Raw genomic sequence first — 15,159 nt, 5'->3', positions numbered from 1 at the left:
GAATAAACAAGTTGGTTCATTTGAGCCGCGTCACTGTGGTTATTTTGGTTAGACAAAAGTATCTGGCCGAATCAGCAGATTGTTTTTGGGATATTAGGGGTTCACTACCCTGCTGCGTTGGTCGCCATAACAAGAGGCTTGGGCGCAAGCGAAGTTGTGGAGTGGAGATGTATATAACGAAGTAGCTATGGCACAGAGCAGACAAGCTTAGATAAAGGAAAAGTGTGCAAAGTATTTAGCAGTATCAAACCAATTCAAAGAGTCAAAACACAACAAAATAAAAATCCCAAACCAATTTCACTAGCCACTGAGTGGGGTGAGCCCTGGACACTCACTAACCCCTTGATAAAAATGTTCTCAGTGACAACCCTTCTCACGTTTGCAGCCCATCCGATTTACTTGGTGAAAATGAGCCCACTATTCTGAGTGGAATCAAACATGGCAGCGCCCCACTGCCCGGGGGCGTGGCTGGTGTCCCAGCACGGAGTGTGTCTGGGAAAATGGGCACCCCCCCCCCCCCCCCCCCCCCACTACTCCTCAACTAAACCAAATCAGTTTTGGTACCTGGTGACAAACTGGCTCAGAAACAATTACTTCTCTTCCCCAGGTCTCTCTGTACACTTCACTATGAATGGGCAGGCCTCAACCTGGTCCTATTTAGGTTAATGCAGTTCTTTAAACCACCTAAGCTGGCCTTCCTGAGCCGGGAGGAGTCCCGTACCTCACACCCAGGTCTTCCTGCCAAAGGTCTTAAGACAGTGTTTCTTCTCTGGGAGCAGTGTTCACACTCATTAATGTGGAAGCACTGACAGGAGAAAGCTGCAGGCAGGCTAATTCTAATCAGACTCCTGGAGGATCACGCAAACAAAACCTAACTTTAAGAGTTACTTACCCTAAATATTTATTAAAAATCCAACTTCACCCCTGAATAGGATTTTTAATAAAATATTTAAAACAGCGGTTGAATAAATTAGCTCAGTAGCTTATCCCAGACTGGAGTTAGCAGAAAAAAAATAGCATTTTATCTGAAGTTTAGTTTCTCTCATAAGAACTAAAGCCCCTTACTCGAATCTGATTGGCTGAAGGGTTCCACCCCATGTCAGCCATTAAGGAAGATGGATCCAGAAACGCAACCGGAACGATCTGATCGGCTGACTGCAACACCAGGGAAAAATATTGCCGCTGCCATTACAGGACACAGGGGTTCGATAAATATGAAAGGGCATTATTAGAGGGAGAATTGAGAACATGCTGACCCCAGGCTCATATGGGGGTAAAGGGTTGGGGGATAGGGGGTCAGTAGAGAAATTTAAAACAAATAACTAGGTGCATCTCCGGGGGATTTAGGGATCCTTCACAAATCCCAGCATGACCCTTCATCCCCAGGTTCTGAGATTCCTAAATGGAGACCACAGAACCACGGCCAAAATCATGGGCCTGGAAGGACGGCAGCATTGGTGCATGCATCAAAGATCTTAATTGGGCTTGCGATAGATCCGAAGCTCGAATACCAAACCAGAGATCTGGCACAGACGGCTGTAGTTACCAACAGGCCAGACCTTGTGGGTCATTACTGGGCCATGTGCAGTGAGGGCATTGAATGTTCGCCAAGGTTGGAGTGTAGGGACTGGCTGGAGCCCAGGCCATGGGGCACACCGGTGCTGGGAACAGTTGAAGGCAGTGCACATGGTCATCAGTCTACCTGCTTCTGATGGGGGCAGAGACCAGGTTCTGCAGCCCACTCTGCTATGCCAAGCCAAAGGCCATGAAGAGCGGCAGTCGGCTGCCCGCGGAATGTGGGGTGCAGAGTTTATCTGGGGGCCCAGCCCTATAACCCATCCTTCTGCGCACGGCGAATGAAATGGAGTGTGGGGTCAGTCACCTGCTGAAAGTTGGGTGCGTGACCGTACCCTTCGGCCTACCCAGCCACACATGGCCAACGAGCGTGCACAGCTGGGGCTAGCTAGCCAACCGCAGCAGGTGGGGCGCAAGGTTTGGCCACAGACTAAGAACTGGGGACACAGGTCTGCAGAAGGTGAGCCCCACAACGGCTAAGCACAGCCTCCTTTTCTATAGAACTCTATGGCATGGAGTGCAATGATCGGTGCTTTAAAGTCCACAGCTGCTGAGATGGTGGTAAATACATGACTATTGACTATTGGTCTCTTTCACACTTGTGAATCCCCTGCAAAGCCATCAAAGTAGCGATGCGAACATTATGCAGAAAAATGAACTTGTGACTTGGAACAGTGGTTTTGAAAAACTTCAACCAAAACTTATTGAAATTCCCCAAATAAATTTGAAGAACGTCAAACAGTATGTTCCTATTGTACATAGATCACATGCTATGGATTTCACGTTCTGCAGATCTCTGGGAAAACATCCCAGAGATATGGCGGAAGTACGTTGTTGACATGTTCATGGGATTTGGCCATTTGTAACCAAAACTTGTTGGCCCATTTCAACTTTAGTCTTTGAGACATGTTTCGATATACAAAGGCAGTGTGGTGGAAGAGATGCATCAAACTTGCAAAGGTTTTTTTCGTTTGAAAGGTTAAAAACACCACCATGTGTGTGTGCCTAAGTCAATCCCTCCAAAATGCACATTCAGGAGGTATGGCTGAATGCTTGCATGGGAAAACGTTTCCACCGAAAGTAAAAGTAAAAGTCATTTTATTCCACAGATGCCAATCCATGCAATGGCCCTATAAGACAAACTCATTGCCTTTTCAGCTCTGCAAGATCCATCATACTCCTGAGCCCAGCAAACAAAGGCGTTACCAACTATCCAGGCATGAAGCTTGCTGTTTGGGTACTTGTGACCGTCCAACTGTGCTTAATTTGAGCCAGCGGTTTCCGGTGCTCAGCACCGGCCCTTAATCATCAACACCAGTGCTCATAGCACCAGTTAAGGACACACTCATTTTGGTAGGCATGGGAAGATTAAGTGATTTGCCCAGAATTACAGGATGTGGAGCCAACGCTGAGACTCAAACCAGTTTCCCCCAGCTCCGTAATCGTCAGCTCTGGCCATTACACCACATCCTCTGACCTGTGTTTTTTTTGTAGATGGTTCTATTTTAGGCGGCTCAAACAGGAGGGTAGTGCAAGCTGCCTCCCGACGAGAGCCCCGCACTTATTTATTTTACAAATTAACCACTGCCCTCCAAGAACATGCTATTGAAGGATACATTTCCGCCTAAATCCACTGATGTAAACAGACTTCTAGTCGTGATTCCATCCTTTCAATTAGCCCCAGCTTCTGCCTAGAGTCTGCAGTGTCATCTTGGCAACTCAGCGTCCCTCCACCAAGATGGTATACGCCGCCCGTTGGAGCAGGTTTGTGGCAAGGTGTACAACCAGATTGACCGTTTGTCTGCCCCCCTTTCCCAAGTTTTTTTGTTCATACTTTTTTTTTTTATGGAGGTTTGCAGTACCACAGAGTGTAATGACAAACAGTGTAAACTAAATCAAGCACAGACAGAAAAAGAAAAACCTTAAAAAGGTACATTTGGTGATCAGAAGTTACAATAAATGCAATGGAGAGGACTCCCTCTGAAGGTGCAGAACCAGCATTCCAGGTGATACAACTACACAAAATTACAGAACGCCAGACAACATCACGCAGTGTCAATATTGGCCTGGAGTAGCAAATAGTTCCTGAGAGGTGCCCAGATGTCCGGGATGTGACCAGCAGTTCCTCAGCAAACAGTGCCAATTGTTCACGGCAATATACCAGATAGTTAATCCATTCATGAATTTACGGGGCAAATTTACTTTCCCCAAGTGAACGTAATCCGCCTCTTAGCGAGCAGGAGGGCCACTCTTTACCGGAAGGATGTAGCCAAGGAGGCATATAGTAGAAATACACTGCAGAGAGATGCCAGACATAGTATGTATGCACGCAACATGGGACCAATATTGAAATACAGGGCCACACTGCCGAGCAAGGTGGATAAAATCAGCATTAAATGGACCACAACGTTTGCATTCATCAGAGTCTCTAAGGCCCATTTTACCTAGTTTGACAGGGGTATGATACCTTTGGTGAATACATTTCAAATGAATGATACGCAGATTGCCATTTGGCATAAGGCGACCCGTTAACATGCAGATCTGCTCCCATTCTTTCGGCGTGATCGGGGGGGAGTAGCTATCGTGTTCCACTTCCCTAAACTGTTATCTGGCCCACGCTCCGTTTCAGCCTGCACTGCCTTGTACAACTTAGTAATCAGTTTTTTCCTGGATGGGGCTACTAATAATAACTGGAGTGATTGCAGTATGGCGGGTTCTGCCTGGAAGTCGGGATAATGATCCTTAAGTGCACACCTCAGGCGGTAGCAGGAGTAGGATTCGGTAATGTAGCTCTACCCCAGGAAAAAGGTCTCTCGTAAGCGTGATGCCAGCCTCTTTTAAAGCTTTAACGGGCCAGTGTTCCCGAGTGACGGACAGGGCCGCGTGACCTGCCAAGGGTAGAGCAGGAGCGCATCACGGGAGTTTATGCGCACGTTTGCCAATCGGCTGCCAGGCCGCAATAGTGGTGTCAATAGTGTTAATCTCGGTCCTGGGCGTATGCCGAGGAGTATGTGTGAGACGCTCTCGAGGGGTGTGCATCTCCGTCCTCTACCGCAATGTGTGGAATATAATCATGAGTCCTGTACCAGTAATGAGCATATTGGGCCTGCGCACATGAATAATATGCACAGAAATCAGGAGCAGCAAACCCCCCTTTTCCATAAGCAAGTGTTAGGGCATTCCAGCTAATTCGGGGCTGTTTGTTCCCCCATAACAATCTCTAGAGTTGGGTTTGCACCGTTTAAAAAAATGGTCTAGTAAGTTTGATCGGGATATTACAGAACAGATATAAAAACCGCGGGAGGATGACCATTTTAATCACTGCGATACGGTCTGCAAGGGATAGTGGGAGATGGGACCACCGGTCTACTTGTTGCCCCAGAGTGCTGTAGGCTGGACCATAGTTCTCGATCACGGTGTCGGGGTCACGGTGAACCCAGACACCAAGATACTTGACTGGGTCCGCAGTCCGTATTAGTGAGTATTCTAGCTGGGGCGGAGGCGTGACCACGTCAAAGGAATAATAACTGATTTCTACCAGTTGATCTGGAGTCCGGAGAAGCGGCCAAACCGGATATATTCTCAGATAACTGAAGCCAGATTAAGTTGGGGATCGCGGATAAATAACCATATCATCCGCGTACATGGAAATACCGACCGGGCGGTGATTAAAATTAAGAGCAGCTTCTCTGTGACATTGACGGATTTTGCAGGCTGGCGATTCTAAAACAAGGGCAAAAAGAAGGGGAGACAGGGGACATCCCTGTCTGGTGCCGTGTTCTATATTAAAAGGTTCCGAGGTGAATCCACCCACTCGCACCCTCGCGTCAGTATACAAGATCTATATCCATCAAGTCAAGATGGGAGGAAATCCCATCCTGTGTAATATGCGCAGCATATACTTCCATTCTATGGAGTCAAATGCTTTGGCCGCGTCAAGCATGACCACAGCTGCAGATAACTCAGGATTAAGCACGTGGAACATGGCGAAAATTGTGCGCAAATTATGAGAGGTAGATCGCTCTGGAATAAACCCGGACTGATCCGGGAGTACAAGAAGAGGCATCAAAGGTTGGATTTTGATGGCTAGTATCTGCGCTAATAATTTTGCATCAAGGTTTATCAGCGATGGGGGACGATAGGATTCACAACGCTTGGGTGATTTATCTTTTTTAAGAAGTCTGATAATCAGGGCCTGTCTGAGGGAAGGAGGAAGGAGGAAGGATCCTGGACTCATGGGCCTCCGCATACATTTTTTAACAGGTGGGGTACAAGGAGATCTGCATAGGTTTTGTAGAATTCTGCCGTGAGGCCATCAGGTCTGGGGGGCTTATTATTGGGAAGAGAAAGAATAGCCTCCTTCACATACGTGTCATCTATGGGCTGACTCAGATATTCTCTGTGGGTATCCGATAACCATGCGCAGGCCGTGTCTGATAGGTATTAGTCTAGTGCACAATCCTCCATCCTGCCCCGCGTGGTGTACATAGCGTAGTAGAATTGATGGACTATCGCGTGCGGAGTGAAATGTGCGTTCCCATGAGGGTCAACTATTTGGTCAATCAGATGATGATCGGCCCTAGAACGCAGTCTTGTGGCAAGGCTCCTCCCGGGTCGTCCCCCTTCACCATAAGCCAGGGCCACGTCGCTTAGTTATGTATTTTGCCTCCCCGTATCGTCACCTTAAATGCCTCCTAGAGTGTGGCCACTGAGCCCACATTCAAGTCGAAATATCGTACAATGACTGTTCTGATGGCCTCATTATATAGAGGATCAAGCAGCGCCTCAGCCCGAAAACGTCAGGTGAAGGGTCGGTGGGGGATTTGTGGGGATGCAAATAGTGAGGCTAACAAGGTTGTGATCAGATAATGTGCACGAAAGTAGGCGGACATGCGTGACCCACCAGTTGGCTTCCTCATTCAGCAGCCAAGCCTTGACCAGCTATTATATGCAGGGGTGATGTGTGTACCTCCCAGTACCTCTGCATTTCGCAGGCGCCAAACATCTACAAGCCCCATTTACCATTAACAGTGCGCGCGCCTGAGGGAATTGGATTTATCCACTTGCGGGTTAAGATGTGTATTCAAGTCGCCTCCCCATATGATTGCAGAGTCAGGCCATGACCGCAGAACCTTAAACATGTGTAGAAAGGGCGCTGGGTCATCCACCATGGGACCATACATGTTAACAATCGTTAAGGACATTCCCAACTTGCCCTGTACCATAGCCCAGCGGCCCTTCGTGTCAGTACAAGTATGTATGGGTAGAAATTAAACTCCCTTTTTAATGAGAATGAGCACCCCCCTGGAATAAGTAGAGTATGAGGATGCAAGTCGGAAAGTCACCCATTTTTGTGCCACCTTGGTTCCTGTTTGTTTACTCAGGTGTGATTCTTGTAATTCCGCGATTTGCACAGTGTGCCTATCTAGATATGTTAACCCTTGGCAGACTTTCTTGCGGGTATTGAGACCCCGTACATTCCACGTTATGCATGTATATGTTTCACCCATTGTCACTCCCAAATGTGTTTAAGACACCCCGAATGCTGGGTCGCGTGCGGTACAAGCGTACATGGACTGGGAACTCATTTGCAATGTGTATTCTGATCACAGTACCAACAACTATAAAAAGAAAGAACCCATTCCCACCCCCAACCACTTTAGCAACCCCAATTTGCCAAAGACAAATCCCACGAACAATCCCAACAAAAACAGAATACCAGAAAGCATTGTGAGTGGTATACCCATTGGGGGACGCAGCGGCATAGTCCACTCCCAGATGAAGACGGGAGGGGGCCGCCGATGCAGTGTGAGAATCTCCCACCCTCGAGCCATCCAGCTGGGTGCAGCAGTAAGACTACAGCGGATGCCACTATGTGCTAAGGGCAATTACTATAATGACAAGTCACGGGAGCCGTGATAAACCAGTAATAATGAACACAGCCAGCCCTGGGGGGGGGCGAAGGGGATCTCGTCCCGCTTTTGCACAGTGAGTAAACATGAATACGTGAAGAGCTGACATCGGAGGGCCACACCATCAGCGTGCAGCACAGTATACATTATCCCATAAATATTCATGTAAGCTCAGCAAATCAAACATACAGTATAGCACTATGCCCTAATGGCATTTACTAGTATAATGTTAGTAGCATATACCATACATATCATGAGGCGCTCATTCTGATCAGACATCAACATCCGAGGTAGCAGCCACAGAGCTGCGTTGGCATCGCAGAGATTTGGCGTATTCCATTGCCTGTTTAGGGTTCGAGAAGATCTTGGCGTTGTCATCTGTACCCATCCTCAGGCGTGCTGGGTAAAGCGTTGCATATTGAACATTCTCCTTTAGGAGTAGCTTTTTGACCCCTTGGAACTCCTTTTGCGCAGCCTGCACCGTGGTCGTGAAGTCGGGATAAAATGATAATACATTGCCCTGATAGTTGATGGTACTTTTTTGGCGAGTGATACGCAACACAGTGTCTCTGTAATTCAATAAACGGGCGATGATCGGCCTGGGCGGGCACCGGCAGCGGGCGTGCCGCCTGTGACCTGTAAGCCCGTTCTATGGCAAACATGGCGTAAAGGTTTTCAGTCCCACACGTCCCGAAAGGGGGTCTCAACATAGTCCTCAAGGTGCCCAATATTCGTTGACTCCGGCAGGCCTAAAACGCGCACGTTAATGCGCCGGGAACGCGCTTCAATGTCCTCATATTTCGCCCGGATGACAGCCAGTAGCTTCGTAATGTCGGTGGGTTTGGCAGCAATTTGTTGGAGGCCATCTTCGGCATCCGAGATCCGCTGCTCAGCCTCTCCGATTCTTGAGCGCCTCGATTTTGACATAGATTGCATGTAGGCTGGATTGCAGACAGCGATTTTTCCAGCACTGAGGGGGACGAAGCAGTAGAGTCCAGCTCAGAGTCTGAGGCAGCAGTATGCGAAGACTTACCGCCCCTGCACAAGGCGAAGATCAGCCTGAGCTGGTTCTTGTCTGGCTTGCCCATTATGGCGGTAGCGGAAGCAGATTCAATGAGATGAGCTCAGTAGGTCTATGCCCGTTAGGAGTGCCCCAGCCCGCGATGGGTGATGAGGAGATCAGTGCAGGCTGCGATCCACGGAGGCCCCGACCCGCAGAGCGAGGTGCAGACCGCCGCGCCACGCACAAGGTCTGCACAGCGGGGCCAGCAAAGACCCACGTGGGCACAAGCACTAGGATGGGCACAGTCCTTGGGTCTGGAGGTAAGTAGATGCGGTGATGTGCCCGCTCTTCCCAGCACGCTGTAGCGGTGTGCCCCTCTGTGAGACAGAACAGAGCAACGTGGCGCCAAGATCTTCCACAGAGGCGCAGAAGCCTGAGTTCGCTTGTATGGATCCCCCGGTCTGCGTCAGCAACAGGCCTTGGACATCGGGGTGATGGGGCAGTGCGATGGAGCACGCTGAGGTCAGTGTGGACAGGCAATCAGCGTATGTATCGGTTCCCCGGTGAGTGGGCAGCCGTCACCACACAGCAGAGTGGGAGTCCACGTGCAGTCCAAGTGCTATATATTACCGACCCACAGCATGTAACGAGCCTCCATACAGACTAGGTCCTGAGCCCTGTGTAAAGCAGGGCACTTCCTCGGCAACGCGGCAGGGCAGGCTGATGGCTGCAACCTCGCAAGGGCCTACCTTGTAGAACAGAGCCGGCCCCTCACGTAGCAGAATGCGCTGTGTACACTGCAGTTCCAGCACCCAGGTCGTTCCTCGGAACAGCAGCGCCCGCTTAAATCGAACGGAGCACACGTCCAGCCGGATATCACAGCACCCCGCGTGGCAGCAGTAGATGTCGCAGTTCTTGGGACTCACTCAGGCACCACAGTACAAGACTCTACGTCAGCCCCAGAGTCGCCAACATGGCTGCTGGTAAAGCATGCGGCGAGCCCTGCACAAGTTCCGGGGGCGATTTCACCGCTACTCAGCACACCGCTAGGGCACCCCCCGATGTCGCCCGTCGTCATGTAGATCTCTCCAGAGGATGGCACGGTAGGAGCAGGATATTGCAAGGATTCTTTCAGCGGCCGGCAGAGCTACACTACTGTGCGGCCATCTTGCCGTGCGCCAAGCCACACCCCCCTTTTTTGTTCATACTTACACTGCACTGGGCATGTTAAAGAGATTTGTCAGCCATTCCTGCGGTTGCGAGATCAGCCTTCCCTCTTCACGTCCTCTATTGCAAATAGGTTTCTTAAATGATTGCAACATTTAATTCTTCCAGCATCCTTCGTTATAACCCAATGGGACCTTAACCTGGTACTCACTTTTCTAACGTGTGCTCCCTTTCAGCCACTTCATACCTGCCCTCTTAGGTTTCTTACCAACAAGACAGCCATTCTGGTAGCAATTACATCTGCCCGGAGAGTCGGTGAACTGCAGGCGTTGCCATCTCAGACTCCATAAGTCTCTTTCTTCAAAGACAAACTGGTCCTTCAGACTCAAGCATCCTTCATGCCAACGGTAGTTACCCCATTCCATATAGGCCAGTCCTTCACTTTACCTACTTATTATGCTCTGCCTCATCCCTTGAAGTAGAGGAAAGACTGCCTGGACCAAAAAAAAAAAAAAGTGTTGTCGGTCTACCCTGACTGCACAGAACCGTTCCGGGTGGTCAATCAGCTCTTTATGGGATGAGTCAGATTTAAAAAAATAGGGAAGCCCGTGCAGAAGTGAACCATCCCCCGATGGATCACGCTCTGCATTAAGATCTGCAATGCACTGGCCAAGAAGAATTCCCCAGAAGGCTCCCATGCTCATTTCACCAGAGCAAAAACTGCAACCACTGCATTAGCACGCGGAGTTTCGTTCCTGGATATCTGCCAGACAGCAATGTGGGCCTCGCTGCACGCTTTAAAAAGCACTACTGTCTGGACTGTAAGGTCCATCAGGATACGCACTTTGCACGTTCAGTTCTTCAGGGCTACCTAGTGTACATCAAGTTTGCAGACCCCCACCTCCAGAGATGAATTGCTTAGGTATCTATTAACGGGTAAGGAATCTGCAGCTAGAAGTCTGTCCGATGAACAAGTTACTTACCTTTAGTAATGCCTTATCTGGTAGGGACTCTACCTTGCAGCTGAATCCTTACTGGCCCACCTATCTTCCCCACCCTGCGAATGGATTTACAAGTACAGGGCTGCTCCATTAAGGACCTAATTCCACACACCAGTGGTCAGTGTTCTTCGTGGCTCCATGCTCCTTCCGTGGAAAGTCAGGAAAGGAAACGGACATCAGTGCGCTGGGGTGGTGCCTACATAGGCATCATGCACGTCACTTCAAGCGCAGACGACACAGAGGATGCCTTGCAGACCTGAATTACTCTACCTATGACGCACAGGAGTATTGCTCACACAAAAGATTTGGGATACAGTCCGACGCCTGGGGCTACTTTTAAAGCAAAGAATCTGAGGCTAGATAGAATATGTACAAGATAAGGCGTTACCGAACGGAAGTGCTCCCCTTTTAGACTCGCAAATAACCTTTAGTTTTCTTTCTTTAAGGTCCCAGTTCCAAGTAAGTTGCTGTATATAGTGCATTTGTGGTAATATCATTTTCACAGTGGATTATTGGTTGAAGGGATGGTCATGTTTTGCAGACCTGTGATGTGCCAAATAGTTGAGGAAGAGAGAGAAAAAGAGAGAGAGAAAGAGAGAGAGAAAGAGAGAGAGAAAGAGAGAGAGAAAGAGAGAGAGAAAGAGAGAGAGAAAGAGAGAGAGAAAGAGAGAGAGAAAGAGAGAGAGAAAGAGAGAGAGAAAGAGAGAGAGAAAGAGAGAGAGAAAGAGAGAGAGAAAGAGAGAGAAAGAGAGAGAAAGAGAGAGAAAGAGAGAGAGAAAGAGAGAGAAAGAGAGAGAGAGAGAGAGAAAGAGAGAGAGAGAGAGAGAGAGAAAGAGAGAGAGAGAGAAGAGAGAGAGAGAAAGAGAGAGAGAGAAAGAGAGAGAGAGAGAGAGAGAGAGAGAGAAAGAGAGAGAGAGAGAGAGAGAGAGAGAGAGAAAGAGAGAGAGAGAGAGAGAGAGAGAGAAGAGAGAGAAGAGAGAGAGAGAAGAGGAGGAGAGAAAGAGAGAGAGAGAGAAAGAGAGAGAGAAAGAGAGAGAGAAAGAGAGAGAGAAAGAGAGAGAGAAAGAGAGAGAGAAAGAGAGAGAGAAAGAGAGAGAGAGAAAGAGAGAGAGAAAGAGAGAGAGAAAGAGAGAGAGAAGAGAGAGAGAAAGAGAGAGAGAATGATTTCTGTTTTTCTTTATGCTTCCAAGTCACCGCAGTCAAATGTATCACTCTGTTACTGCTCTTACTTTGAACAATACTTCCATTACTCCAAATCGACCATTAGGGGAAATTGACAGCAGTCCTAGTCATGGTATGGTTGGACTAATGCACCACCTACAATGACCCCCCGAAGAAACTTACCGTGAGGTTACAAAACCAGGTGGCCAGGCTAGGCCTAAACCTCAGCAAATGACCAGAGCAATCTGTGCTGAAAGCGGTCAACTGGCGTCCAGTAGAATCCACGATCAGATTTTAGGTTCTCTGCATCGCCCATAAAGTCCACTGAGTAAGAGAGACCAAGTACCTGCAGAAAAGGACTTTACACTGCACTGATAAACGGCTCATCAGTCACCCACCTGAACCATTAACTATCAAGCAAGAGAATGGGACATGGCTGCACAAACCTGGGAGTACAAAGCCAAAGAATGTCAAAATGCCCTCACCTCCTCCTTGAGAACTAAACCCAATCAATTTAGGAATAATTGAGAATGTTCTCATTTAACGCCGGACTGGCGTTCCGGACTGGAGAAAATCAGGCACGAGCAATCACCCTTCCAATAGGAAAATAAGCGACGCTCTCTTTAAACTGTTTGTTGCAACACTGTCTAAGGCTCCCAAGTAAATTAAAAGGTAACTAATAGAGCTTAACAAAACTCACAAATAGATCACTGGGTTACTGAACCAAGATGAAGTTATCAATAAAACTGCAGAGTGTCTGAATGTAGTGCTCTGATGAACATGGACAATGCATGCAAGGTTGACAAACAGGATAGGAAAAAGGGCCCCAGGTAGCAAGCCTGAAAGGGAAGCAATATATAGTGTTAGGAGAAACATGGGCAGAATATACTGAATAAGAAAGCTTTTTCCCCTTGGAAGAAAGGATGAGCAACACAGAGATTGACAAATAGGCCAGAGAGATTGAGGGAATGTGTGTGCAAATCAGATTCTTGAGATATCACAATAGCCAGCAAATATTTCATGTGTTTAGTACTCATTTGATTTCTCGGTTATCTAATAGTTTCCCCATTGTCAAAAAAATGGCTTTTATTTTCCAGTCTGATGTAATGAGATGAAACTTGTATACGTTTTTGGGGTACTTCAATTCCGTGCTATGTGGGTAGGCGTGATTTGATGTCATATTGAATGGTGGATGGCTCTGGGTACAGCATTGGTTGTGAAGTCAGGAGGCAGCTGTGTTTCACTTCACTGTAGCAAAAGCAGCAATTACTGTTTTATCCCTCACCAGCCTCAGGTACCTTGAAGCCAAATGAAAAGCTGAATGGCGAAAGGAATGAATCCCAATAAAGGACATTTCTTTCTACGGTGCCTGTTATTGCTCTTCAGGGCTTCTCCTGCCACACATTCCGCCCCCTGCCACTCTACCTGGTTTGGTCTGCTTGGGGAAAAAACATTTTGCCCAGAGGTTAAAAAAACAAAAAACGCAATCAAAATCCTAAATAAATCAGTGGTTTTTTTTTAAGCAGTGTGCACAGAAGTGATTTCTTCCTACGAGTAAGACTAGGCTGCTTCGCGACAGGCTGACCATATGGGAAACATGAGGTCGCCTCTCCCCCCATAGAGTGGATAACAGAGCAGGAGAGAAAGCTGATTTTTGGCCAATGGGGACTCCTTCCTCCAGCACATTCCGTCTCTGCTCCCAGGCTGGAAGGTCACCCAGCTGTGAGCGCGCGTCAGCACTCACCAGATCCTTTAGATTCAGGCGTAGTTTTGTCCTCAGTAGGTTTAGTGCACAGCCCTGCCCTTGCATTCCGTTGCATGCCTGTAACAATTCTTGGTGATGGGGTAGCATTTGACTGAAATAGTCCCGCAGCTCGCCCTGAAAAACAAAAAGGCATAGGTTAGACAGCACATGATGGAGAGCAGCCAGGGCTCCAACAAAGATAATTTACGGGTTTAGTTCGCATTACAGTCAGGCTACAATAACATCATTTCCAGAAGATTTAAAGTTTAGATCCAAGAGATTAGCAAATATCCCAACTCATTCGTGATCCACCCCACATTGAGGCACTGGTGATGCAGACAGGGCAGTAGTTGCAGGGACCTACGGTGATCACTCACCGTATCAGAGGAAGCTTACATTGAACAAGGTTTTGCCCCTGTTTATCTAGTGCTTAATTATATTTTCATTAACACACTTCTCCAGTGGTACCATAAAAGTCTTAGGCTGAGAGACGGCTTCAACCAGCCAGCCAGCTCTGAAGTGGTAACTTGCATGTTCCAAGAGCTGTAACAGGAGAACTCATCACCATCCCAAGCGCCCGTCGAGAAATACTAATATTGAAAGAGACGGGGATAAAACCAGTCCTCAGAAGGGCCATCGCAAAGTGACATTCTGTGACTTCTAGTACATTTGTTTAAGATTGAAACAGGTCTATCGGAAATGTTAGAGGTTCACCAAGGCCACAACCGCCAAATGTAGGGGGGTGATTTTACGAACTCCACTGGTTCCAGTCTTAAACTGGAGCCCGCTCCCTGTCATTTAGCTGCAATGACAGATTTAAATCTTTACAATACCGGTTTCAAAGCTTGAAGGAAATGTGTGTTATTCATAAACAAATGTTGCACAGAAGAGAAAGCTAGGCGCTCTCCACCCCCCTGAGACCACCCACATCGTGACCAGGGCGGAGGTGTGGTTGGAGGAGAGAGATTGGGAGTATGGGGTTGTCATGAGCTAGAAGCGCGGAGATAGAACATAACAAACAAGTGTGGCGCTGGGCACCAGCATTTTGGCTTTGTCAGAGCACGTCGTTTTGCAATTGTTTTTTCAAAACTTAACTGGTGGAGAAGATGTCAGAACCTCAAGCTTTATTAAGAAAAAAAAAAGAGTGAGGAGGCTGAATAATAGCAAAAATATTTTGGGGCGTAAAAAGCACACTAATTACTTCAGTAGTCCCTCGCATTTAAGGGAACTACTGGTCTGTGATGTGTGGATTGTGAAAGAGCAGAATGCCATCACTGACCGTGAAGTTAGCCAATGGCTGAAGTGACTGACACGTGGCACCATGCTTATGCTGCAATGGGAAGAAATTAAATAAAAAGACACAATAACCTGCCAACAGATGATGGTGGCTAGCTGAAAGCCGTTATAACTAACTAAGTATACTATACATATAACTAGTTAAATCAAAAGGCCTTTGCTAGTGCCAGACCTAAACAAATAGCTCTCAGATAGGACTATCCAACTATGCTCAAAAACAGCAAGCACATCACTAGAAATGTACCACAATCCCATAAAGTAACCAATGGTTGCTCGCCGTTGCCTCCAGTAATTAAGTCT

General features: G+C 47.8%; 1 protein-coding gene across 1 annotated transcript in view; it reads right to left on the bottom strand.

Annotated features, from left to right (window-relative positions):
* The window catches only part of FAM162A (family with sequence similarity 162 member A), a 77,493-nt gene that overhangs the window by 31,367 nt on the left and 30,967 nt on the right, over window positions 1-15,159 (bottom strand). The window contains exon 2 of the mRNA XM_085621022.1: window positions 13,564-13,698. Within this exon, the coding sequence (XP_085477148.1) occupies window positions 13,564-13,698 (135 nt within the window). The remainder of the gene's footprint in view (window positions 1-13,563; window positions 13,699-15,159) is intronic.

The sequence above is a fragment of the Triturus cristatus genome, chromosome 8 (genome assembly GCF_964204655.1).
Source record: "Triturus cristatus chromosome 8, aTriCri1.1, whole genome shotgun sequence".
NCBI lineage: Eukaryota > Metazoa > Chordata > Amphibia > Caudata > Salamandridae > Triturus > Triturus cristatus.
Note: the sequence above shows the minus strand (reverse complement) of the source record. Positions and strands in the feature narration are given on the sequence as shown.